Genomic DNA, 26,885 nt, shown 5'->3' on the forward strand with positions numbered 1-26,885 from the left:
TCTCCCAGCGCCTCGGCGTGGCCTCGCAGGTCCCTCCGGGCGGGGAGAGGGGGACGCCGGGCCGGGGTGAGGCCCTGAAGCTGCCGGCGAAACCAGGCCCGGCCCTGTGGGGGGCTTGGCTGAAGGGAGAGGTTGTGCCCGGGCGCGTAGTGGGGATGGCGGGGTCCAGCATCGCCCCTGGCTGTCCTGGGCCGTTGTGTCCTCCCCCTCCTCGCAGATACCGGGCGGACGGGCCCTGAGCACCCTGCCGCGGCGACCCTGGCCAGGCCAGGTGCTCCCCGGGGGGGACTTTTGAACCCCGTTATTCATTTAATTTCTTCATAGTTTTGTGGTAAAATGGAAGCGGGAGGATACAACTGCAGGGCGAGGGGTTTGGCCTGCAGCATCGTGTCAGGCGGTGGCCGAGAACCAGTGTCCAGAATCCGCTTTTGAGAAGGACGTTAAGCAACATTAGTTTTGTGTAGTGCTCGTTGACTACCTGTTTTGTATAGCCTACCGAGCTAAGAGTTGTTTCTCAGACCATGGAGCCTTTTGCCTGTGTGGCAACACCAGTTTGAAAGCTTTACCTAGTGCGGAACTAAACTTCCACCAGTTTTCACCCACGCTTTGCCTCCTCATTGCATAGATTTTAGTAACTTAGATTTTTAAGAATTTTTATAGGCTTTTAAAAATTCATTCTTCTCCATGCTTAGGAGTTTATTCTTTGGTCAAATTAACATTGGAAGCCCTGCTGTAGACAAGACTTCTTTTTTTTCCCCCTTAAGCACTAGATACAATTTAACTTACTGCGTGTAAAGTGCTTTCTCATTGCTGCTTTGGAGGAGTTCTTGCTGATGTTCAAAAGAAGAAACAAGGATTTTCCCTCCATACCTTCATTATTTTTCTTTTCTCTTGTCTCTTACAGGGTTGTGTTGATCATCCAATTGTTTTGACAGAAGCAGTGTGCAATCCTCTGTATTCAAGACAAATGATGTCAGAGCTCCTCTTTGAATGTTATCAAGTGCCAAAAGTGTCCTATGGCGTAGATAGCTTGTACAGTTTTTACCACAACAGAAGGCAGAACTGGCCCTGCAGTGGTTTGGTGATATCTTCAGGTTATCAGTGTACGCATATTTTGCCGGTCTTAGAAGGCAGGTGAGTTCTTGGTGTCTTAAGTATGGTGCAGCCTCTCTTTGTCAGTCATTGACTTTTCAGTGTTGCAAATACCTGTTCCTCTAGCATTCAGTGTTCCAACTCCTGCAGTATAAACTCTTATCAGGTCTTAATTTATGCTGAAGAGAAAAACTAGGTCTGCAGGTTTTCATAGAATCATAGAATCCTAGGTTGGAAGGGACCTCAAGGATTGGGTTTTGCTAAGTTTTGTTGAGTTTTGAACGAAAGAAGCAGTGCTGTCCTTTGTGTCGTATTTTTAGTTACTATTCATCCATAGATCCATACTTTCAAAAAATAGAAGGGGGTATCTGCCCCAAGTAAGATCAGATGTGAAAAAACATGTTAGGTTTTAAAGCAGCTTTGGGACAAAAGAAAGTGCTCTGTGAGATTCCTACAGTTCTTGAAGCTTTTATAAAATTAAATTAGAATTAAAAATTCTAATTATGCTGCTCCTTACTGCAGGAAATGGCTTTATGATATCTGGCAGATGCTTCAAATTTTCAAGGGTTACACCTGGCCAACTGTGAAATGTTACAAAGGTTAAAGGGAATACTTTTAGATCCACTAACCATCACTTCCCTTCTTAAAATAGAAACATTTCCTTGCTGTGGCAAAATTATTTAATGTCTGGGGTTTTTTTAAAGCAGAACAGAGCCTTTCAGAAAGTATCTGCAAAAACCGAAGCAGTGGTTGTGCTTGTTGTCTGAGAAAAGCAGATGTGTTACATTCTCTGATAACTGAATCTTGAAATATTTATCTGTGAATATTCACCTGTATACTTGACCATATCAGAAATTAAGTAGTACCTGGAAAGTAGGAGGTTTGTTTTATGCTGAACTTGTGGATGTCTCCAGTCTCAGTTGCATCTCTCTGGGTTTTCAGGTTGGATGCTAAAAACTGCAAACGTATTAACCTTGGAGGGTGTCAGGCAGCTGTATATCTGCAACGCCTCCTTCAGCTGAAGTACCCAGGACATTTTGCTGCCATCACTCTCAGTCGTATGGAGGAAATATTGCATGAGCATAGCTACATCGCAGAGGACTATATAGAAGGTAAAACCAGCTGTAATTTACTAGATAGTGTTCATCCAAACTTAGTTTTGTCCTCTATAGCCCTTGCTTTCAAGCTGGCTGGGATTCTGGCAGGAATACTCCATGACTATTTTGCTTTCTTTATAGCTGTCTTTCTGGTAATCCACCTCGTGGGAAATACTTGACAACAGTTTTGAATTTAACGTTAAGGTAGAAACAAAATTAAATTATATATAAAAAAAAAATCTATATTCATTCAAATTTCTCTGTGAATAAAAATTGGGATTATTTCAGAGGAAAAGAATTTAGAATGAGTTTATTTTATTAGTTACTCTATACTTCCAACAAAATATTAGATTGGTTAGGATGATTTCTGCATCTGGCCATGTTTCTTATCTGGTTTAAGGTTTCCAAAGTTGCAGAGGAAGCTTCTCATGACTTTTTGTGAATTAAAGAAGTGTAAAATTTCCATGGTAATGTCATCTCAAGTAGTGGCTGAAGAAAAGTGTTTTCTTAAATGTGTCACTTACGAAAGAGCCTCCAGGAACCTTTGAGTGAGAACTATCACTTGTGTTGGGAAGAGAGAAGAGACATTAGCATGCCCTTCCCACTTCTTAGTACATTGTGTTTTCTACGCACTGAGATCAGAGCACTAAGAACCATGTGCACTGAGTATGTGACTAGAAGGTGGTGCTCTGAGGGGATAGCTAAATATGGGGGCAGCTGCTAAGAGGTGACAGAATCCTAGGCTGGACTGTTGTTGTCTTCTTTCTTCTAAGTCTGAACTTAGCGTGGAATGCATACAACATAGAAATAATCATTTTCAGCCTGGCAAAACAGTTATTTTGCTTTCAAAACATTCAGAGCTACAGAAGTGGCGGTCCCCAGAGTACTACGAGAACAATATGCACAAGATGCAGCTGCCTTTCTCTAACAAACTGCTGGGAAGCACTCTGACATCAGAGGAAAAGCAGGAGAGGCGGCAGCAGCAATTACGTCGACTTCAAGAACTCAATGCACGTCGTCGAGAAGAGAAGCTGCAACTTGACCAAGAGAGGCTGGACAGGTTACTGTATGTACAGGTAATCAAGGCAACGTTTTATGCATGATCTTTTGGGAGGAGGGCAGGCTGCTCTCCGAGCCTTATCTGAAGGTCATGCATCACTGTAAAGAAGCTACAACTGTCCTGTGTGTTTTCTGCTAGGAGTTTCTCAAGGTTAGTTGCAAGATAAAAGGGAGAGAGCATTGATGCAGAGGTTCTGAACAGTACTTCTTTTGTGAAATATTTTGAATGCTGCTGAAGCGTGCACATCATAATATCTAGTAGTTAAGACAAAGTGTCAGTACATGCACAGTTGCCAGATATTTGATTACCCTGTATTGCTCATCACAGCTAACTGATCTGTTTGTAGGAACTTTTAGAAGACGGTCAAATGGATCAATTCCACAAAGCTTTGGTGGAGCTGAACATGGACTCTGCAGAAGAACTTCAGTCTTACATCAACAAATTGAGTCTGTCTGTTGAACAGGCGAAGCAGAAAATCCTACAGGCAGAAGTCAATATTGAAGTAGATGTTGTGGACAGCAAGCCAGAGGTATAACATTGTCACCAGGTTAATCCTCCTCTTATCTCTGAAAGAATTAAATTTCTATGCTTGAAAATGTGCCCCTTCAGATTTGATGAACTAAGCTTTTCTTTTAACACACTGCAACTCATTAATTTGGTAACTGCTTTTCTCTTTTCCAGCTTTCCTATGCAGCTACAGAAAGTGACAGTTTTGATTTTATAGAGTATGCCTGAAATCAGTAACCCTTTCTGTGCTGTGCTGTGGGACATACTTATAGTTTGATTCCATATAGTTCTAAGCATAATCTCTAGGCTTCCTGACAGTGGTTGAAGTATACAGTTATACGACACCAGAAAGTTTCCTTAAAAGTTTCCTGCACATCTTTAAGAAGTTGGAGGAAAAGAAAATAGCCCTAATGGGTCAGAGAAGGTACCATTGAAGATGCTGCTTCCCTTTGTACTTACTGCTGTCAGTGTATGCCAGCCCCTGTCCTTACTTAAGGTTGACTTGCATGGGGGGTTGTAAAAGCAGCAGTAACATAATGATTTTGTCCATACTTTAAACCAACCTCTAACTCTGCTTTGGCATAAATTTTGGTGAAATAAGTGGGCCTGGTACGTTAGGGATATTTTTTTTTCAGTGTCTGACAATTAAATGACATGGAATTTTAAGTACTTTCTTCTCAAGCTGTTCTAATCCTCAGACAATCATCCTTCAGTGTCTCTAGCCTTGGATTAAAGACGTAGAAGAACCTATCAAGCTTTGTGTTAAAAACAGTATTTGTTTTCCTTTCTGTTCTTCCCTTTTGGGTGCAGAGAACTTCGTGGTAAACAACTAACCCTTTGCCTTCATTTTGGCTATTTTTTGGTGCAATTAAGCAGCATGTTCTATTTTGTTTTCTTAACAATGAAAGATTAATTGCTACGCTTGGTTGCTGGAGTTGCCTTGATGAGAATCTTATTTGTCTGCTTTGCCAGAGTAATACAGGCCCAGTACATAGCAGCTGCTTCTAGGAGATGGTTTAAGGCTGTTCATGCATTTACTTGAAATTGCATTTCAAGTCACATAAGATAGAGCTTTTTTACTTATATATGTAATATACTATATTATATTACTTTGCTCAGGAAAAGGTAGAGAAAAATGGAAAATTGAGGCATAGAGGAGAGCAGTGCCAGATATAGGGAGTTCTTGTCTTATATGGAACTTGATGTGTAGCCAAAAGTAGCTGGGGAGCTGGTATCTGCTTGGTTATATTTTTGCCTATCCTTAACAGGGAAGTTTGTGTAAGAATCAGAATGACTGCATTTGAGCAAAATTGAGGTAGATCATGGGCTTACCACTGTGGTAAAGAAACTTCCTGCCTTATATCAAAAGAAGGTGTTCTAGAAAGGGATAATTGAAAGACTGTCAGTTCCTTGTAATTTTGCCCAACGGTTGTGCCTAAGTTCCAACACGCCTGGTTGGGATCCCATGCTGCTCTTTACTAGGCGTAGTCTCAGACCTCAGAATGAATCTGCAAGCCTTTTTGTTTGGTCTGTGCTTTGTGAGAGAGCCTACAATTATCACCAAAACTCTTTCTGAATATAGGCCATCCCTCTGTGGCTGTGTAACAGCGACTAAAAGCTAATTATGTTGTCCTAGGGTCTGTGCCAACTGTTCAGCAGAGTCCTATGTTTCTTTCTGTTGCTAGGTTTTGAGACATAAAAAGACATAAAAGTGTTGGAGGTAATGGTACTCGCCTGAAGTTTGTTTGCTCTAACAATGATCAGCGCTTAAGTTCAGTTTGAGTAATTGCTTTGTTTTTAAGCAGACCTACACTAGATAATTCAGAATGTTTAAATGATCTGGTTTTATCGCATCCTGGTATTGCTTGCTAGACATTGCAACAAATGTTTCAAGTTTAAAACAACAAGAACAAATCTGTAGCAACAAAATCTCAAAGGTAATATTGTAACAATAAAGACAGTAATTAAACAGCTGCTCTTACTTCACAAGAGTGAAGTACTCTTAAGTGAGTGATGCTTTTTGGTTAGGGGATTTGGGAGCACCTTCACATCTGTGTAAAATACAAGGGCTTTTGGTATATCCTGTGTGCAAATACTGGGTGGTTGAAACTGTCAAAAATTGTGTGGTGGCTTTGTAGCTAGCAAATATTTATTTTCCAGTCCCACACAAGCAAGGCAGGGAATTTAATGGTAATTATAGAGCAGTTGGAGGTGCTGGGAGTGCATCAAGTTTTAACCAATTTAAAAATTTAGTATGTTGTTATATTTAGGACATGTCTGACTAGGATCTTGGCAGTCAGACTGTTGATTGAAGCCTTTAATTTCTGAGGTGGCATCATGATAAATTCATTGGAAGTGTTTGATTTTTATACTTTGAGTCAATATCTGGCTTAAGTCCTGTTTTCTGTGTTGTTCACCATTTTCATTTTTGTCTTCAGTGCTGGAGAACAGGATATTCATTTTCAGGCATGTTAAAGAGTTGAGATTTGAGGGAATTGGGGTTGAATTTTCCAAACGTATCACCAGAATTAAGTCTCATATGTTCCTAGCAGACCTGAGCTAACCTACCTTAATATACCTTCTCTGTTTCCAGACTCCTGATTTGGATCCATTAGGCAGTGAACAATCACTGGAGGATGTGGAAAGTATTAATGAGTTTGAACCTTTATTTGCTGAGGAACAGCCTGAAGTTGAGAAGCCTGTTGCTGCAGTGCAGGTTTGATTTCTAGATCTACACCTTGTGCCAGAGGTTGCTGCCTCCTGATTGTCCAGCTAGTCTGCTAACATTTGTCCAAATGATAACATTGTTTGCCTGCTCTTGGAAGAGATGCTTAAACTATCTGAACAGGACATTGAGAGAAGTCCTTGCAGTCTTAGCTGATGGTTTAGAGCATGAATATACCCACTTGGCCCACTCTGCAAACAGTGCCTGTTGTAGAAGTGCCATGTTGTTAGGGAAAAAAACTTCTGCTCAAGTTTCTTCGTGTGTGAGCCATAGCTCAATATCGCATCCCAGTGGACACAGTTTTCAACCTGTGAGGTTGAACCTTAAGATTGAGTGGCACCAAACAGAATCAAGTATAGGAAAAGTCCAGCTTCCTTGGCTTTTTGGAACTTTTTACAGCATGGCCCTTTCTCTGTGAGAGCATGACGATCTATTTATTGTACAGAATTGTTTAGAAACTTTGCTTGTCTAGAATATTTCTATATAACTTATACATAATCTCCCACCACTTTTCAATCTCATCTTTTTAAAGCCCGTGTTTAACCTGGCAGAGTACCACCAGCTTTTCCTTGGCACTGAAAGAATCAGGGCTCCAGAGATTGTCTTCCAGCCCTCCCTGATAGGAGAAGACCAGGCTGGTGTAGCAGAAACCATGCAATATGTCCTTGAGAGGTGAGTTTACAAAGCTACTTGGCACTTAGTTCAAATAAGCTAGTCTTAGTTTGATGTCAGCTTTTGCAATACTGAGTAGTTAACAATAATATGAGAAAATATCTTTGAATAGTTCTTTTTGGTGGGGTTGAGCATTACAGGTTAAACATGTCTTCCTGTTACGAAAACCATGTGTAACTCTGCTTGTCTTAAGTTGGTGGTCTCCAAACTTTTTTGATTGACTACCCCATTAGTAAAAAATTTTTGAGCACACCCCCTCCCCAACATATGTATATTCATAAATTGCATACAGGTACTACTGAAATAGTATGTTATTTACATTTTAAAATGTACACAGAAATAGAAATTTTAAAAAAAAGGATGAGATAAAGGTGAAATAAACACTATTTTAATTTATTTATTTATTAGTGGTACAAAGAATATCTTCTTCCTGCACACTAGTGGATTGTCTTGCTCACACCACACTTCGGAGACCCCTGGTCCAACTTGTTACAGAGAGAAACAAAAAACCCTTGCAAATGTCCATCCCTTGAAACAGTGAGCTGGCAGTCTCTGTTTCTGTGAGACCAAAATCAGGGGTGACATTTTTAATTTATGATATAGGCACGCTTGCTGGACAGCTATTTCCAGACAACTTAGCATTAGCAAAATGTCACCCCTGAACTGTATGAGCATATAAGATAGTAGAGCTGGAATTCTTGCATTTCAAAAAAATGCTGAGTTGTTGATTTGTGGGGTACAGTGCACAGAATGCTTTAAGGACTCTTTTTCTGCCACCCCATAAAATTTCCAGAAAACAAATGAACACAAGTTTTCGTGCTAGGGAAGTGAAGGAAGCTTCTCAAAGCAAATCCTGAAGACAAGGTATTGCCCCATAGGGAGAGATGTCCTTGAGAAAAACTGAAGTTGTTTTTTGTTCCTTGTAGGTATCCAAAGGAGCAACAAGCTATTCTTGTCCCGAATGTTTTTCTCACTGGTGGAAATATGATGTACCCTGGTTGTTTGGTTCATAGGGAGAGATGTCCTTGAGAAAGACTGAAGTTGTTTTTTGTTCCTTGTAGGTATTCAAAGGAGCAACAAGCTATTCTTGTCCAGAATGTTTTTCTCACTGGTGGAAATACAATGTACCCTGGACTGAAAGCCAGAGTCCAGAAGGAGCTCCTCGAAATGAGGCCGTTCCAGTCGTCTTTTCAGGTACATGTGTTGACATGATGGTTACATGAACAGTCTGTTCATCAGTGTTCAAAAGTAATTCAGTTTAGGAGAGGTACAGAGCAAGTGTCCTTAGAGCATGGGAATGGAGAGTGGTTTATAACAAGGCACTGAAAACAGCTGGTTTGACCTGAGAAAATGAAGGCTAAGCAAAGATACCGTTGCTCTTTCTGAAGACATTAGAGAGAGTAGGGTAGATGCCTTGGAAAAGGAAAACCTGCTTCAGCTAAAGGACCATGCACACAAAAGCATGTTTGACTGGAAATTCACAGATTGATTTATTTAGGATTGGGACAGTTACTGTCTGGAGAAGGAACCTTTGCTAGGAGTAGTTGCTGGGAAAAACTGTGCTCACTTCAAAACGAAGTTGCACATTTAATGTGTTACATGTAATGACTGCCTGGGACAGCAGCAAAAGTGATTCAGTGGGTATCTTACAAACCTGTGATCCCTTGCTACGTTTTTCGTAGCAAGCACAGTACAAGCTGGGAAGTCCAGAGTTTGCCATGCATTTTCTAAGGACGCTTGCGAGAGTCTCCCTTGCTGTTCTGAAACCACCCTGTCTTCTCAAATCTAACTTCTTGAATAGAAGATCAGGTTAGAAACTGGGGAAAGAAGAAAAAATCAGTGCAAATATAATCTTGTGATTCCGCACTCCTTGTTTTGTACAGTTACTGTATGTAGCTGTGAGCCAAGTGTGACTGACAAACTTAGTTACAGCCAAACTTGGTAGTTTTAGGAAGGATCTTGCTAAGTTTTGAGTATGTAACTTGTGTCTATAGAAAGAAAAAGAGTGCTTTTTCATCTGCTTTTAATGTTGCTGCTTGTAACTGAATAAGAGCTTCCTTTTTTGCATTAAAATGTGGTCTGTAGTATGGTCCTATCAGAAATCTGTCACTTTAGAGAGACTGCGCGTGGGATTTATGTGGTGTCTAGTCTAGCAAGCCCATACCTGAACCAGGAAAGCAGTTCATGCTACAGTAATAGGAATAATTTAAATGGAAGTATGAATCTACACTGTTGGAAGGAGTACGTGTGGCCCTTTCCCACACAGGGCGATTTCTTCGCCTGCAGTATTCCTCCCTGCTACTTCAAGCAAGGAGGAAGTTTTGCTGGAGCACTCGATGTTTGTTTTGCAGTACCACCAACTCTTCCGGCTGTGAGGGCTGTTGCTTGTGAGTGTGATACACTTATGTGCTTTCTCAACTTGTAGAAACACAGCAGGTTCATGGACTATTGATCTCAAGGTGAAAACACACTTCAAAACCATTCCTATTGTTACTCTTCCCCAGAGGCACTGAATAGTCAGCTCAAACTTCCAAAATTCAGTGGTTTTGTGTTATATGCTACTGTAATCAGGGTAAAAAGGGCTTTTCTCTTGTGTTGAATTGATGATGATGATCTGTTTTCCTTCCATCCAGGTTCACCTTGCTTCCAGTCCTGTTTTAGATGCCTGGTATGGGGCTAGGGATTGGGCAGTGGAACACATGACCCGCGAGGAAGGCTGGATAACCAGAAAAGACTATGAAGAAAAAGGGGGAGAATACCTCAAGGAACACTGTGCTTCAAATGTATATGTTCCCATTCGCCTTCCAAAGCAGGCCCCACGGACAACAGAGGCATTGGCACCTAGCAGAGCGCTGACATCCAGCGCAGGCAATCCTTGTGAGTAGGCATAGCACCGTGCCTTTGTCGCAGACCCTTGGATGGAGAGAACAGTGCAGGCAAAAGAAGAGTTACCGGGTTGCAGAATGAGCTGTGTGTGGAGCGCAGGCTTCAGCCTGGCCTTACTGGCTGCTGGGAGAGCACTAAGCATCTCATCCAGTCACCTGGACGAGGAGGAGAAGCCACACTGGGGCGTCGGCTGGAAAGGTCGTAGCACTTGCAATGCTCAGTGCTGCTCAAGCGTAGCACAGGAGTATGCATCAGCAAGGAGGAAAACAACAGAAATGTGTTCCAGAGAAAAATACCATCTTACAAACTTTCATAGTAAGACTCAGGGTTTTTTAAGAGTATATGTTTTACAGCTTTTTTTATTTAATTAAAATGTGCTGGGTTTGTACCGCTTTTATTGCGTGATACAGAAGCTGAGCTTGTATCAAGCGAGTCAGTCCAGCAGGTGTCTCCCGCGCTCATCGCGGCGAGCATTTGTCAGGACCTGTTGGTCAGGACACATTGTACTGCTGGAGGCTGGAGGGGCTGATCTGTGCCTCTCCTCCTGAGGCCTCCTGCTCTTGCGTCTTGTTTGATTTCCTTCCTGCTACACGCTTTCTGCTAAACCACTGCCAAGTAAGTGGTGGGATTTCAGATACTTTTTGACTTCATTTATGTCATAATACTGATGTCTTAGTTGAAACTGGAGACCTGGTCACATAAAGCACTGTCCAGCTATAAAGACAGAACCCTCCATAGAGCGCAGTCAAGAAGGACAGCCAAGTCTTGTGCAGTCCTTAAGTGGTTTTACACGAGTGGTGGCTGAGCAAGGCAGCTCTTGACTGATGGGACTTTTTTATCAAAAGTTGTTTTAGCAGTAAAGCAACCTTTTTGCTTTACCACCACCATGTTTTTCAGTGATTTGATCTCTTTAAAGAGTGCGGCGATAAGGATACATTTGATTGGTTGTACCTTGCTGAAAAATGCAGGTTTGCAGCCAGGCCTCTGTCCTGCTGCACAGCGTACTCTAGCTTAAATTTGACTGGGGATTCAATTCTCACACAGAACAGCTTGCTATTGCTTTCCCAAAAGAATGATCAATACTAAATGCTGAACTGAAACCTAAACAGACTCCATCAGTTTGGCAAGAGCTGTAAAGCATTAGGCTGGAAAAACGGTAAGACTATGGGGAAAATATCCAGACCATAACTGTTATAAAGAAGGTGAAGAGGGGGTGGCTTACTGTCCCCAAGGGCTGCAGAGCATCAGGATGAGTTGTCATCTGGCAGGTTCAAAACAAAGGACACGAGGTGCTTGTTGGTGTTGAAGTAAGGAGTTTGTTGCCACAGGATGCGATACACGTATTTCTGGGTTCAAAAAGTATTACCCATACCTACGTTCTAAAAAAAGAAAAATCTGCCATCAAACACAGAGGTCTCACCTGTGTGTAGGAGGTCCTGCAGTCGTGTATTCCTCGGTGAGCGTATGAGGGAAATGCTACAGACCTGCTCTCGCATATGGTTCCTGTGGCACCCAGCGCTGGTTGCTCTCAGGTGGGATACAGGTCTTGGGTGGACCTAACAGGCTGTTGGGCAGGGGGAGGAGGAGGAGGAGAAGGGAGTTTGCCTTCAGGTAACCTCAAGTTTGGACTATTGATCCTATCCCTAGCTGCCTGGAAGGCGTACTAATTTTCAGGACCATTAAGGCAATTCTATGGGTGGTAAAGAATGTGGAAAAACATGCCTGTGCTGAAACACAGCAAAGCGTCACCCCATGGAAATGTCTCTTCTGATCTCTGTTCATATCAGTGACCTGGAGTAGAGTATGTGATGTGCCCCTGCTATTTGACCCCTTTCTGACACAGCTTTAGCTGTAATGGCAGAGTGGCTACTCAAGATACAGAAATCATTCTGATATTTGGGGTTGGTTGCTAAATAGATAAGAGGGTGTTGTGGGTAAAACTGTTCCAGAATGAAGGCCTGACAGGGTATCTGTAGTGGATGGCTATGTTGCTTTTAAATGTTTGGCCAAATTGTGCTAACCGCTTCACTTGCATTAATTCAAAGCAGAGCTGTCTAATTCTGAACAGAGATGCCAGATCAGCTGTTTAAACGGCTTCAGGGAAGCATAATTTTATAATCTCCTAAATATTAGCTGTTTATTTGTTACTTTATCCCCACAATAGCTGGAGTAAGTAATGAACTTGGACAACATGATCAGTCACAGGCTGTTCTGAATGTGCTGGTGGACATTCAGTTGCTTGGAGTAGCACCATGAAAAGCGTGAACGTTGCAAAATGGGATTAATTTTATCCATTAAAGTTCAGTTCCCCAACATGATTTGCTGTGGTGCTATGTGAGCATCGGTGCTGGCAGGGGAAAAATGGAAAGAGTTGCGTGGTGCTGAGTGTGGGAGGACACAACGGTGTTATTTTTGACAGTAGTGTTTGTCGGAGTCCTTGCGGAGCTCTGCCATTGTGACACTTTGTGGCAAGGTTTTCTCATACCCCTGTGCGGAATTTGGTGGTTTTCCATATAATTGGCACAGGGGTCACCAAACCCAGAATGGTCTTGGGCTCTTCCTTCTGTGCATTGCCTTATGCCAGGGGAGCAGAACGGTAATGCACCTTCTTGGCTCCTTTTTAAAGGGGCTTCTGGTTGTGTGAGGAGCGGTAGGAGGAATTGTTACGACAAGAAAACTACTGAAAGAAAACTCATTCTGTGGACAGGAGACTTGAACTCACACTGCGAGGGCCTTTGTCAAGCGATTGTAGGGTGAGCTTGAGTGAGCTGCTGTGCAAGCAGCCTCAGAATCTGTAGCATGTTTATCCTGGTGGGTGTCCTGCAAGCTGGCAAAGTGCAACTGCCAGTTCAGAGATGGTCAATTTGGTCCTCAGTATATTAAGTTAAAAGCAGCCTGTAACCTTATTATACAATTAACTTATTGCCTAATTCAGGTCAAAGAATACAAAAGTATAAGTTGCAATTTAACAGGCGTGGTGAGCTTGGTCTATTTAATCTAAAAGAGAGCTCGAACTGGGTTCCCCCTTTTGCAGGGTCCCTAAGATCTACTCTGAGTGGAAACACCACGTCAGTGAGAAGCCCTGGAGACTAAACATAGATCACATGTTTAATGTCCCAGATTTCCGTTTGAGCTGCATACGAGCCTTGCTTTCGGTCTTCAAGGCTTCTTACGTTTCCTGTGCCATAGCGACTTCAAACGCTCACCCTTCTTTGCTAAATCTCCACTAGGACACCAAGATTAGAACTCTTTGCTCCAGTTATTAATCTCCAAAATACTTAATGTGCTGTGTAAGACAGCATTTCAGAAGAAGGAGAAGATGCCCATGAACTGTCACTTGAAATTTAGGATTATCCCTCCAGAGACAGCCTGCAATTATCTCCTAGCAGCCAGTCATAAACCAGAAGTTTTGAAGCTTGTGTGGGATGAGCAGGGGAGGGGAGAGTGCTGTAATGGATTTAACATTATCCCTGAAGTCATATGGTGGGATTTCCACCCCGGTTGGCTATGTCAGGCACAGAGCAGCTGCGCTGATTCCCATTGCGCTCTCCCACTGCTTTGTGCAGATACTGAGCCAGCCAGTCCCTCCGCAGCAGCTTCAACAACATCCCGTTTTAAATGGCTCAACCCCCTGGCATGGTTTGCCAAGAGTTCTTGAGGCTCCTTTCACTCCCTCTTTTCAGGTGCTCCGTTTCCTGTATCTAGCTGGCAAACACCTTTTCCCCTCCTTGTTCATTACGTGAGCCTAGCCCTACCTCTTAGGGTGGCAAAATGCCATAGTTTCGGGTTTCTTGGTTTTTTTAATGGTATTATTTTCTTCACATCCTTAGGGATTTTTTCTTCCTCTTTTTGAGCAGCAGGCTTGGTTTCCATTTCCTAATGCAGCAGAGGCCGTGATGAGAGTACTGCACCAAGAGTCAGGAGACCTGGATCCATTTTCCTGTCTATTTACTCAGGACAAGCCCTGGCTGTTTGCTCTGACCTCAGTTCTGTCCCTCAGTATCTGTAACAGCAAAGCTAAGCCAAGAATGGTGCTAGCAGGGAGTTTCACAGAGTGCCTAATGACTGAAGAAGATGGGAAGGGTGGGGTTTGTGGCAAAGGAGGGGAGGTCAAATAGAATCATGGAGAATAGGTCCACCTATGCTTAATGCGCACTGGGCCGTGGAAGGTCTTCAGACCACTCATTGCCTGAAGCTGGAATCAGCACATAGTATGGTAAGGACCACTCCATGCAGGTACGCTTTTATTCTTAAGCAGTTGCTATTGACTGCTGTCAGAATATGAAGCAAGCAGGATTTATCGTCTGACGCAGAAGCTTTTATGCTCTTCAAATTCCTGGGTTTAGGCAGGACAGTATTTTTTTTTAGCTTTTTATTTATTTTAGGACTGAGGTGAAGTATGAAGCAGCTTCTCCCTTCATCTGTTGGGAAACAAATGAGCTGTGCTGATGGGGAAAGCTTCTTCTATGTTGCCAGTGAGATTCTGTGAAGACATCCAGGTTCCTGCACTTCCAGCAGCCACAGTCAGGCGGTTAACATCAAGAGGATGCTCATCCCCACGGAAGCTTGGTGCACTGCTTTTTGCAAGTCTGTCTGGACAAATGAGCTTTACAACATGCCAGGAAAAAGTGTGGCTTTATTTGAACCTATGTCAAATGAATTCCAGAGGAGAGAAACCTTTGGAAGGCATCTAAGCTCCTCAGGTTTGAACTACTCGGGAACATGGTGGATGATGAAGTACTGGAGAGTGGGAAGACCATGGTGCATTGGGTGCCTTCCTTAGATGAAGGGCAAGGGTGCTTGGTGGATCTCTGGGTGGGAGAAATTTTGAGGGGTTATGTCAACCTGCAGCCCCAACAACCTCATAGCTGCCGTGGTGGCGCACGGGGCTGCTGTGTGGGCACTTTTCTGAGTGCCCTGATGCTCGGGAAGGGTGGGAGGCTGTTGGCTGCAGCTGAGGCTGATTTGCCTCCTCTCTAAACTATCATCCTGTTTCTGCACCTCTTCCTGGGGTATCCTCTGTGCTCCTAAATGTCTCCATATGCCCAGTGGGAAAACTGTCCCCTATGAGCTTGGGAGGCTGGGGACTTGCTGCTTTGCCTGAGGCTTGCTTGGAGGCGAGTTCAAGTCTGTGCAAACAGTTTTTGGGTAGTCTTATCTTTCCACTAAGGATTTTGATGTGGAGATTTTGTTTTTCAGGGTGTTCTCTCTCTCTTCAAAGGAGAATGGCAAGAAAGATGTTGCCTTGCTGGAACATGTCCAGAGGAGAGCCACAAAACTGGTGAGGGGTCTAGAGCACAAGTCGTACAATGAGCAGCTGAGGGAACTGGGGTTGTTTAGTCTGGAGAAGAGGAGGCTGAGGGGAGACCTTATCACCCTCTACAACTACCTGAAAGGAGGCTGTAGCGAAGGGGGGTTCAGCCTCTTCTCCCTGGTAACGGATGATAGGACGAGGGGGAATGGTTTGAAGTTGCGTCAGGGCAGGTTTAGGCTAGACATTAGGAAAAACTTCTTCACTGAAAGGGTTGTCAGGCTCTGGAATGGGCTGCCCAGGGAGGTGGTCGAGTCTCCATCCCTGGAGGTATTTAAAAGAAGGATAGATGAGGTGCTTAGGGACATGGTTTAGTGGTGGGATGTCAGGGTTAGGTTAAAGGTTGGACTTGATGATCTTAAAGGTCTTTTCCAACCATAGCGATTCTATGATTCTATAAATAAGAAAAACGAGCCTGCCTCACTGACACTTCTGCATTTGAACAGCAGCACAACCGCGTCCAAATAAACAGTCCTGTTGGTCTGGTCTTTCTGCTCTACTTTGGGGGCTGGCAGGGACTTTCACAGGGCTCCTCCACACAATTTTAGAAATTATTTATATTGCTGCTAGAAGAACCAGAGGTCCTATGGGGCACACGGGCCCCACGGGCGTGGCCTCCCCTGTCACCCTTCTCACCTTGAGCTGCCTTCCAGCATTTCACCTGCTATATTTAGGTAAATCCACTTGACCTGGAAGCTGTGAACTAATATGCTGTCAGGGGTCCAGAGGCAAAATGCCTTAAAAAGGTTCAAAACTGTTTTCTTGGATGTATCCACAATGACATGCCCCTGGGATTCCACCATGGGTTCTTACCATCAGGAGGGCGGTCACAAGGCTGATGCCACCTGCTAGCACTGGGTTTGAGCTATTAGTAAGCTGCTTGCATAATGCCTTGCATAGCTTGGCTATTATTAGGAAAAACACCTCTGATTTCTGAACGTGGCAGGGTTGGGGTTTTTTGTCATCCTTAAACTTAGTTTCATGTCCCTTGGGTTAAGCGTGCATATTAGCATGATGCAACTGGCTGGCACTGGGGAATACATGTGAAACCCTGATCCTTAGGTCACTATATTTTTTTTTTTTTCTCTACACTGCAGCTTGGTTAAAATATACCCCACTCCTCCTCTCACCCCAGATTCCTGCCACATACCTGGCATTCCTTCATCCTTAATGAGATGAAGGAGTGGGGGATTTCACCCTCCTGGAATTTCAGAGGAATACTAAGTGGATTTCTCATGAAAAGTATCATTTAGGATACAAATCTCCCCAAAAGATAGTCCCTGCATGGCAAACCCTGATTTTGCTGGTAATAGCAAACAGAATTTTTAGTTCCTTGTTCAATAGCTCCTTTCTGCTTGGGCCTTGTTGTAAGTGTTGCCGTTGATGGAGGCTGTGTTGGAGCAAGCTCCTGGTGGTGTAGATGAAGCAGAGGAGACTTGTGGCCTTGCAAAGGTAGGTAGGGACACCAGTGCAACTCCCGGGCTATTGGCACTCGGAGTTTTACTAGTCACTGCAATCTGGCCAAACTCTCCATATAGCGAAGGCAACGTAAAGCTTGTTAAGTCAAAACAATTTTGTTCTGGGCTTAGTCATTAATTTACTCTAATAAATATAAAGCTGTATTGGAAAAAGGTTCTTCCAGTCCCAGTAGTGATGAGGTGTCGAGGGAGGAGTGTAAGAATAGGAGCAGTAGCGATATGTGTGTAAAACGGGAAGGAAGATTGTAAATTACAGCTGGTTAATACTGCGTAGAGGCATGCAAACACTCCTGGAGTGTGTCTTGACATGGGATCCATCACTGTTGCAGAAATCTGCCCTCTTATATATGTTGGAATGGACAGGTTACGGTATCCAAATTACAGAGCTCCACAAGGATGTGGATTTTGGAGTAGCAATGCCATGCTGGACTGTGAACATCTGCTTCGGAGGCACTCTGCTATGCCCAGAGCTGCACTGCAGATGTTCTGAGCCTGCAGTGAAGCGGCTGTGATAGCCTCAAGCCGTGTTCCAGCAACGAAGGGCCAGGGCAGGACACTGCATCTGGCCAGCGAGCTCAGCTTTGCCTCCTGCTTTGGCAGCGTGGCTTTACTGCAACTCCTTGGGGCAGATATAAAGCCACCAAGCACCCTAGGTCCCATCATGTGGGGGCCCCTGGATGCTTTCATCCAGCTCTGTGGTGGCAGAGGGCCACGAGCTGCTCTGGCTGCTGAGGGAACAATGGAGAGGAAAGCTTTGATTTCACCAGTGATGGACACCCTCCTGCTCAAGGGTGGTGCAGATGGAAGGAACTGGGGGCCAGGGACTCAGGTTTTTTTTTTGCTTTTATCCTTTGTTAACTGCTGGTAACTTCTTGTTGTGGGAACTGCTGTGACCTCTCTTTAGGTTTTGTTTATGCACTTTGGCTGACATTGTTCACAGCAGGCCTTTGATATTCAGCCCCAGGAGCATCCTCTGGCCTGGGAACAGGAAGAGTTGAGCCTGGCTGCCCGCAAGCGCGCTCCAGCCCGGGAAGAAGGGCTGGTGCCCTGCCGTGGTGGCACCACGCAGTGATGGACCTTTCCATCACCTGGGGAAGAGAAATTAGTCACATGCCATTATGGGCTGTCCCAAGTTGATGACTTGTGCCCAGCATTTTCCCTCCTTGGCCACAGCAGCAGACATGGGCTGACAGCTCTTGCTCAGGCAGGAGCAGCTGATGGTGCTGCACTGCCAGTGGATGGAGAAGATGTGAAGAAGAATCTGGCAGTTATGGGAATTTCATGTGTTTTTCTAGGAAGAGAAAAACTAGGAGGTTGCAAAGCTTTTCTACTGGGTTCGGGCTGCAGATTTATGCCTGGAAGAGTGGGGAGATGCCCAAACACGTGTGATCTGGGGGAGCTTTGCTCAGGCTTCCAGTCTGCAGTGTCATGAGGGTGGGGTGGCCGCTCCACCGACCCCTCTCTTCAGGGCTGAATTGAGGCTGGAAAGGGAGATTCCCCAGCTCCTGAGGGCTTGACTTTGCAAAGTGCTGTAAAACTTGCACATCCTACACCTTTGTGATAGTTGCTGTTCACAGGAGGCTTTGCTTCTGCCCCGCACTGCCCAGATCCATTTGTCTGGGTATTAACAAAACCAGCTTTTATAATGATGCAAAAATGGAGGGAATAATCCATATATATATATTACCCTTGAGCCTGTTCTCTTGAATGCATTTTAAAAATCTCAATGAATGCTGTTTTTCACAACACGACAGATTCACCAGGCAGCAAAGACAACAATTCCCAGGAGCCATAAACCCCTTGAGTGTGTTTACCCAACTTGAAATGCACTTTATAATATTATTCACCTTCAACCTACTCTGCTATTTTACATGCTGGGATCTGAAATGTGTATAAGCACTGGTTGTGCCGTATGCCTTACAGAGAGATTGGAAATGGGTCTTTAATTGCCAATTTAGCGAGCTATGGAGGGCAGTTTTTATTTCAATCACAGGAGGCAGCAGTCACAAACAATTGATTTTATCAGGTATCAAAGTATACCCTTACAATCTGGGAAGAAGGGCTCATTGAGAGGGGTTTTATCTCAAGCTCCAGGCTTTATGGGGAAGGTTTAAGTAGACGGTCACCCTTTCAAGGAGAACTTTAACTTTCAAGCACTCTCCAATACCCAGCTGCCTGCCCCAGCAGCAGAGGGACTGAGCTACACCGAGCCACACGGGAAGCGGAGCTGGTTCGCATGTGAACGTCTCTATTCTGCAAGAAGCAGATATTAAGAAAACAAACAAAAAAAAATACCCCCAAAACCCCCACTGTTCTGATCTTAAACCCAAAATAGCAATTTGGTATTTCCCACAGAAGGAACTCCCCCCCGACTTGTTCTGAGCAGCTACACTGACAATTTCCTATTTTTCTTCCTTCTAGAAGGGTGTTTGAGCAGCTCCAGGTCCTGAATTGAAGGAAGTCTTTTCCTGAAATGCAGACAGAAATGCTCCAGGGTTTTCTGGCTCAGGAAATCAATCCTCAAATCTGAGGCTGATTTCTTTGGAGCCACAGACACCAGAAGTCCCCACCAGGCTGGTACGAACCCAGAGAGTCAAACCCTGCCAGAAGTCACAATTTCTGTTGCTCCAGCTTTGCAGTCTTCATGTCCTCAGCATATTTTTGCATCACGGGCTTTGTCAGAAGATGCTGAAGCAGACTGCCCCTTCCTTTTTAAAGAAGGCACTGTGGTTTAAATCTAGGAAAAAAAAAATTTAAAAAAAATCTAGTTTTATTTCATAGGCATCCTAAGGACTTTCTTGAAATTAAAGCAAAAGTATGCATATTTTTAAGTGTTTTGCTCCTTCATGTTTTTACTGGAAAATAAGAAGTTTGTAGTTCTCTAAATGTGGCATCGGTTTCTTCTGAGATCTATAATTTAAACATTTCAAACTTAAATGCAAACCTTTAATGTCACAATTTCTTAATACTGCTGCCACAACTGTTTAGACATATAAGCCATTTGATTATAGTTTTGTATTAAATGAGGAGCCATAATTAATACGATCATGTTTAATTTCTTCCTTACTGAACATAAAGATAGAATAATTTCTCCAAAGAAAAGAGAGTTTCCTCAAATGACTGAATGGAAAGATTTTTTACATAATTTAGCTTTTGGAAAAAAAGAAGTTTAAGCTGTTAGATAGGATCGAAGCAAGATACAAAATGCAAAATGCCTTGCTTGAGATGTGGAGAGAGGGAGCCCAGGGAGCCTCATTTCATGCCTGCAGCATCCCCCTTCTCCAGCTGCAGGCGAGGTGCGGGGGGAGCAGTGGGATTTTCTCAAGTCATCCCTTTTCCTCCTCCCAGCACCATTTCATGGAGTGCACAGAATGAGAAGCCTCTGGTTGTCAGAGCTCTCCAGAAGACAGGCTCTATTTTTCACTACTCTCCCATTTCAGCCTAAGCTGCATTTACCAGCCATTTTGGGAAGTAGGAAATTTGTGGAGAAGTAGAAACAACCCTGCTGCCATGCCCAGTCCCTCGGCGTGTTCTTTTTGGAGCAGCGCATAGCTGGTGCATGAGGAAAGGCTTGTGAAACCAGGGGGCTGAGCACATGGAGACATTTTCACCCACCTCCAGGTGCCTGCACATCAGTGTCAAGCACGCCGGTGCGGCCCTCTAAATTGGGGATGCTCTGGGAAGGTGCATTGGTGCGTCTTTACAATTTGCTCTTGTACCAACCAGGGACATCCTCCATGCCAGCCGCCCTGCCCGCAGGTGACACAACCCGTGCAGCTGGCACCGTTGCCCATCCCTGCAATGCCCTGGTAAATCCCAGGAGGTCCACAATCCCCGCAACGATACCCCATCCCTTTATCTGCCGTACAGCACATGCTCTGCTGTCACATTCCCAAGCCTGGGAGCATTTATCTTCTCCTGGTGGAATCAGCGCTGATGACTTAAGCAGGAGCAGGGTTACGCAGCTGGAATGTGCTTCGTCCCTACCCTGATATGATGTGCCGTAGCCTTGCCCACACATTGCCGGTTTGCTTCCGAGCCCTTAGCCACCATCCCCAATTCTTGGTGCAATGTAAATACATTTGTGCTTTTCCTTCCCTGTAGCTGCACGCTGACACCCATTTGTCCACCCCTCTGGAGGAAAAGGCCACTGTTCCGCTCATGTTTGACCCTCAGGAGAGTACAGCTGAGCAGGGCATTATCAAGAGGGTGTCGAAACAACTTGTGCTCTAGAATATGACCTCCAAATTATTTGCTTAAGCTTCTGAATGTAGGGGGAGGAGAGTCTACTCCGAGCTATCTGTTTCTGCAGGGCTGAAAGAAGAAATAAGTGCTTATTTCTGCCTGCAGTTGCTCCCTGAGCTGATTCCTTGGGAGTACTTTGGTATTAAGGATCCCTCCCAGACCTCTGCTGACATTATTAGCAATAATGGTCAATTAGGTGTGCCGGGAAGGGAGGAAGAGTGAGGGACAGAGAGGTCAATTTTAGCACTAGCAGGACAAAAGAAAATTAATGTTTGCTGAGCAGAAAGGATTTAAGATCCTAGCAGGGAAGGGAGGAGAAGGAAAAACTGTAAGCCTTTAAAGAAAGAACTATAGAAAATATTTAACGATGCTTTTTAGGGCTTGCCAAACAAGCAAAACGCATTATAGCATTTTCACCTGCTGGCTCACGCGGATTTGACTTTTGATTCACGGTTATATAATGTGTTTTGTAGCCCAGGTTTTAAGCAGGGCCTGAAGGTAAGTGGATCCAGGGGCCATTGTATTGTCAGGGAGAGGAATGTGGTTTATGTGCTCGTGATAGAGGTGGAAATTTGCAGCAGGTCAGGTCCGGGCTGCTGAGGGATTAGGTCAGTATCAGCTCTCAATGCTGCCTTAAGGCAAATTGAATTTTTCACAGAAGAGGGAAGGATGAAGAAAAAAAAACCCTGCAACTTAACTAATCACCTGCCACTAAAAAAGGCAGTATAAACTGTTCACCTCCTCCACTTCGCTTTGTAACGTTACTGCAGAAATTACACGGCACATGTGATGAGAGCATTTCTAAGCCTTGCAGAATAGAGGTGATTCTGCCCAGCTGTGGTGGTGCTGGGTGTTTGGTTGGTCTGGGGGGTTTGAGGTCTTGGTGGTGGGGTCAGAGAGTGGGTGAGGTGTGGGTGGGCAGGGGGTGAGCTCAGGGGGATGGCTTTTAGCATGGGCAAAATGAGCGTGTGGGGTGTCCAGCTGAGAATCACAGCTTTATCTCACAAGGGTTTTATTCTCAACTGTGTAATTTCAGAAATTCTGGGTCTGTTGATTTGCATTTGCTGGTGGCTGTTGTTGGAAAGGAGGGAAACAGGCTGCCTCATCCGAAACAGGTACTGGTCCTCTTTGTTGTTTTTCCTTCACTACTGGGGTAGCCCCAGTGACACGCCGCCCCAGGTGCTCACAAGGAATGCTCTAACTCCTGTTAAACCCCGGGCTCAAATCCCTGCTTGGCTTAAACTTTGTGGGATGGGTGGCTGCTCAGGATGGGATTCGAGTGGTGCTTTTGCTGGGTGGGTGCCTCTGTCTCCTGCTGAGCAGAGCTGCCTGCAGGAACCCTGCAATGGCAGCAGACTCCCTCGGTTTGCTGGAAGGAGACTTGCTCTAGATAGAAGAAAACAACAAGCAGGAAAGCTGTGGATAGACCTAAGCCAATGCTCTTGTGATTATTGAATTAAGAGAAGGCTTAATGGTAACTCTCAGACAGTGTTTCCTACTGTAGCTCCTGAGAGAAGGGAGGGGAAGTGTCTCACCAGCAGCAAAACAAGCATTTCTCCAGCTTTCAGCCATCTGAGAATAATACGTAAGATGGAGTCGCCTGTGTGATGCTTTGATTCTCTTGCTCCTGAGTCTGTTGACCTTCACTCCCAGAAACCCTCCCACGCTGTTGCCATAGCTGTGTGTGACCAGGCTGAACGCTGGAGGTGGCTAAGGGTAATAAAATGGAAGGAAAGAAGCCAGAGAGTGGCTGTATCTTTGCTTCCTCCTCCTGTGCTTTGACATGGCTGTCACAGTGTGGACAACAGCCTGGTGGCCCCATAGCGAATGAATATCTCTATTGCACAGCTTTGGCAATGCTGCTGAAGGCGCTGATGGAACCGGTGCCTGTTTCTCATGGGCTGGGTGCCAAGCGGTGCTAGGGGTGACGGACCTGTCTGTTAGTGGTGGTGTGGGTATTTTAAGGCTTGGGCTGAAATGAAGTATTCAGGTTGAACAAGTTTAGTCAGATGTGCCAGTGACCTGAGCACTTGCCTTTATAGCCCTGCCAATTTTGCTGCGGCCTTGCTGAGCCACAGCCTGGCCGTGCCCGTGCTGGCCACCGCTGCTGAAGGGGAGGGGCTGTCATCTTGCATGAGTGCATGTGAGGGGGGGACGGTAGAGGACACCAATGAACCATTCGAGTTATTTTTCTGCTAGCGATGCCCTGTGTTCTGGATGTTGGGTTGAGCTACACTGATGTGTCCAACCATGGGTGTTTCTGATGGCACACAAATTGATTTGGTGCCCTTGTTGGCACATCATGGAAGGCATCGGTTGGACTTTAAGGAGGGGAAGTGGATGATTCCCGCAGTGGAGAAGAGGTGGAGTGGTGTTGGCTGAGTTCTTGAGGGGTTAATGTTGCTGAGACTTCATTATGTTGTGTGCAATGCTAGAGCACTTAGAGCCTTGAATAGGAGTCTTTTTGGTTATTTTTAAATTCACAGCAAACAGAGGTTTCCTGTAGCACCCAGCTGAGATGGTCGGGGACAAATAAGGCTGTGACCCAGGGTGAGCCTGGGGCCAAGCAGGTACACGCTGCTGGTGTGCCTTCATCTGGGCTTTCTGCTGATGCGCTGCTGTGTTCCTGCAGCCACTCCAGGCAGGGGCAGGTCTCATGCCTGTCCAATGTTATTTCAAGAGCTCTTGGTTATGTCTAAATTGGGTCTTCCCCGGGCTGTAGTGCCACTTGCCATAGATGTGTGAGAGCCAAAGGGAACCACACGAACTTCTCTTCTAATACTGCTATGTGCCTATGCTGAGCAGAGACAGCAAAAACATCAGCTTCCCAGTAATAAGGAATATATAGCAACCATTAACTGCAGTTCTTGTCTTAAGAAATGAAACGAGCTGCCTGCTTGAATTAGTAAAAAGAAGTAGGAGAGGTTTTTTTCTACATCCCTCCCTACACCTTTTCACTGGCAATGGCACACCTCAACGCTGCTCCTGGGGAGCACTGTAACATCTCCCCAGCTTTGGGCTGGGCTCTGCAAGGCAGCTTCCAGGGCTTTGCCCACATACATGTCCTGCCTGACGAACCTAGTCCTGCCTGACGAACCTAGTGGCTTTCTATGATGGTGTGACGTCAACGGTGGACAGAGGGAAACCAATGGATGTCATCTATCTGGACTTCTGCAAGGCCTTTGACACGGTCCCCCACAACATCCTTCTCTCTAAATTGGAGAGCTATGGATTTGATGGGTGGACTGTTCGGTGGATAAGGAACTGGCTGGATGGTCGCATCCAGAGGGTAGTGGTCAATGGCTCAATGTCCGGATGGAGATCAGTGACGAGTGGTGTCCCTCAGGGGTCCGTACTGGGACCGGTGCTCTTTAACATTTTCATCAATGACTTAGACAGCGAGATCGAGTGCACCCTCAGCAAGTTTGCGGATGACACCAAGCTGAGTGGTGAGGTTGACACACCAGAAGGAAGGGATGTCATCCAAAGAGACCTGGACAGGCTGGAGAGGTGGGCCTGTGTGAACCTCATGAGGTTCAACAAGGCCAAGTGCAAGGTCCTGCACCTGGGTTGGGGTAACCCCCAGTATCAATACAGGCGGGGGAAAGAAAGGATCGAGAGCAGCCCTGCCGAGAGGGACTTGGGGGTACTGATGGATGAAAAGCTAGACATGAGCTGGCAATGTGCGCTGGCAGCCCAGAAGGCCAACCGTACTCTGGGCTGCATCAGGAGGAGTGTGGCTAGCAGGTCGAGGGAGGTGATTCTGCCCCTCTACTCAGCTCTGGTGAGACCTCACCTGGAGTACTGCGTCCAGCTCTGGAGCCCTCAGCACAAGAAGGACATGGAACTGTTGGAACGGGTCCAGAGGAGGGCTACAAAAATGATCCGAGGGCTGGAGCACCTCTCCTATGAGGACAGGCTGAGAGAGTTGGGCTTGTTCAGTCTGGAGAAAAGGAGGCTACGGGGAGACCTGATTGCGGCCTTCCAGTACCTAAAGGGGGCCTATAGGAAAGATGGGGAACGTCTTTTTCATAGGGCCAGCTGTGTTAGGACAAGGGGAAATGGTTTTAAACTAGAACAGGGTAGGTTCAGGCTAGAGGTAAGGAAGAAATTTTTTACAATGAGGGTGGTAAAACACTGGAACAGGTTGCCCAGAGAGGTAGTGGAGGCCCCATCCCTGGAAACATTCAAGGCCAGGTTGGATGGGGCTCTGAGCAATCTGATCTAGTTAGCGGTGTCCCTGCTCACTGCAGGGGGGTTGGACTAGATGACCACTAGTGGTCCCTTCCAACCCGAAACATTCTATGATTCTATGATTCTATGATACTGGGGCACACACATACTGGGGCACGATGCCGCCAAGCTGGGAGGTGTGCTGCAGCCTGGCTTCCAAAGTGGCTCTCAATATCTGTGCTTTCATGAGAGCTGCAAACTGTGACTTTTTTTTTTTTTTTTTTTTTTAAAGAAAGTCAAACCTGAAACTCCTGTTATGCTCTGTGGCTGTATGTATGTATATACACACACACACCCCTGACTGAGGACTTAAAACCTACCACATACAGGAAAAGGCAAGATTTTGCCCCTTGTCTGAGCAGAGTTGATATTTCGGGACGGGGCATTACTAGGGGATTTGTAAGTGCTCAGTCTGATAACGAGACAAGGCTTCTGTTGATATCTGTGCAAGCAGACCGAAACCAATATTCATTGCTTTTGGGAAGCTTTACTTCTTCCTACTTTGTTTCACATTTAGATTTTTTTTTCACTGCTTCGTGGTCAGGGATAGGAATATCTATTTGAAACAAGGTACCAATATTTTAACATCAGACTGCTGTAGTCCAGGTATCACAATTATTCCATGGAGCACCATTTAAGGCGCAGCCAAGAAAATAATTTTTACTGATAATACCGCAGATGTGAGACTTACTGGATATAAATCTGTATTTCTGGTGACTTCACTGATGCCTCCCCCTCCATGTGCCTCTAAAACACCATCATCAAGAAAATATAAGACTTGCCAAAGAAGCTTAGCTATAGCATTTTGTTATATGTTATTTCGCGTCCTGAAATGCTGAGTAGGGGCTTCTGAGGAAGAGCTGGGTAGGTTAACCCACCACAACTGACAGCTTCAGTGGCTGTTTTTTGAGAGCTTTCATCCCAAGCCAGCAAACCTGGATGTAGAGGTCTGGTGGCACAAGGCAGACCAGGAATCTCCCACTTCAACCACTGCAAGTGCCCCTTGGGAATAACTTAACATGGATGCCAAAGCATATTATCAAACCGAGGAACACCTTGTCCACAGTCCGGCCTGCTGTGAGCTAGCCAGGGAGACAGCAGCCCCAAATTCTTCCCAAACTCTAAGTAGAGAATCTGCAGCATTGTATTGCTCTTGTGAGTATGAAAACATTGTAGGTCCTTAAGAAATTAAGACTGCTCAGATTAAGCATTACAAATTCCCCCTTCTTTCCTTCTCCTCCAGAATAATCCTTCTCAAAAACCCTTAGAAAAGGAGTGGGTTTAGGGCAGAGTAATTTAGCTAGGCTTGCAGAGCACTGGGGGCAACCAGGTACCCCTGCGAGCTGGCCCTTTCCCTCCGGGGTGTGTTTAGTGCCACAAGTCCCCAGTTCACGTTCTGCTGGTAACCAGCACTGAGTCACTGCACCATTAACTCTGCTGGGATTCCGCACTGAGTGTTCAAGAGAGGACTGATTTCAAAATTTGGGGCTTTATTCCTTTGCCTGTGGGTGGAATTAAAAAAGAGAAATTAAATGCTAAGCAGTTATCAAAATTTAGAAGTGTCTCGTGCTTTGTAATA

The 26,885-nt window shown here is 45.1% G+C and overlaps 2 protein-coding genes across 5 annotated transcripts in view; both read left to right on the forward strand.

Annotated features, from left to right (window-relative positions):
* Positions 1 to 6: 6 nt before the first annotated feature.
* On the forward strand, positions 7 to 12,725 carry ACTR5 (actin related protein 5). The gene is made up of 9 exons (XM_009645417.2): positions 7 to 29; positions 905 to 1,134; positions 2,035 to 2,204; positions 3,048 to 3,265; positions 3,596 to 3,778; positions 6,350 to 6,472; positions 7,014 to 7,153; positions 8,215 to 8,347; positions 9,787 to 12,725. The coding sequence occupies exons 2-9, from the start codon at positions 968 to 970 to the stop codon at positions 10,036 to 10,038; spliced, it is 1,386 nt and encodes a 461-aa protein (XP_009643712.2). The 5' UTR covers positions 7 to 29; positions 905 to 967; the 3' UTR covers positions 10,039 to 12,725.
* Positions 12,726 to 15,281: 2,556 nt separating this feature from the next.
* PPP1R16B (protein phosphatase 1 regulatory subunit 16B) overlaps positions 15,282 to 26,885 on the forward strand; it is an 81,710-nt gene continuing 70,106 nt past the window's right edge. For 2 of the 4 annotated variants that reach the window (XM_035900904.1, XM_035900903.1), the window contains exons 1-3: positions 15,282 to 15,320; positions 19,250 to 19,405; positions 22,110 to 22,188. The gene's annotated coding sequence lies outside the window, so the exon portion shown is untranslated. Of the gene's footprint in view, positions 15,321 to 15,706; positions 19,406 to 22,109; positions 22,189 to 26,885 lie in introns of those variants that run through there. The other 2 variants (XM_035900905.1, XM_009645468.2) reach the window with 2 other exon arrangements.

This window comes from Egretta garzetta, unplaced genomic scaffold (genome assembly GCF_000687185.1).
Source record: "Egretta garzetta isolate BGI_Z169 unplaced genomic scaffold, ASM68718v1 scaffold188, whole genome shotgun sequence".
Classification (NCBI taxonomy): Eukaryota; Metazoa; Chordata; class Aves; order Pelecaniformes; family Ardeidae; genus Egretta; species Egretta garzetta.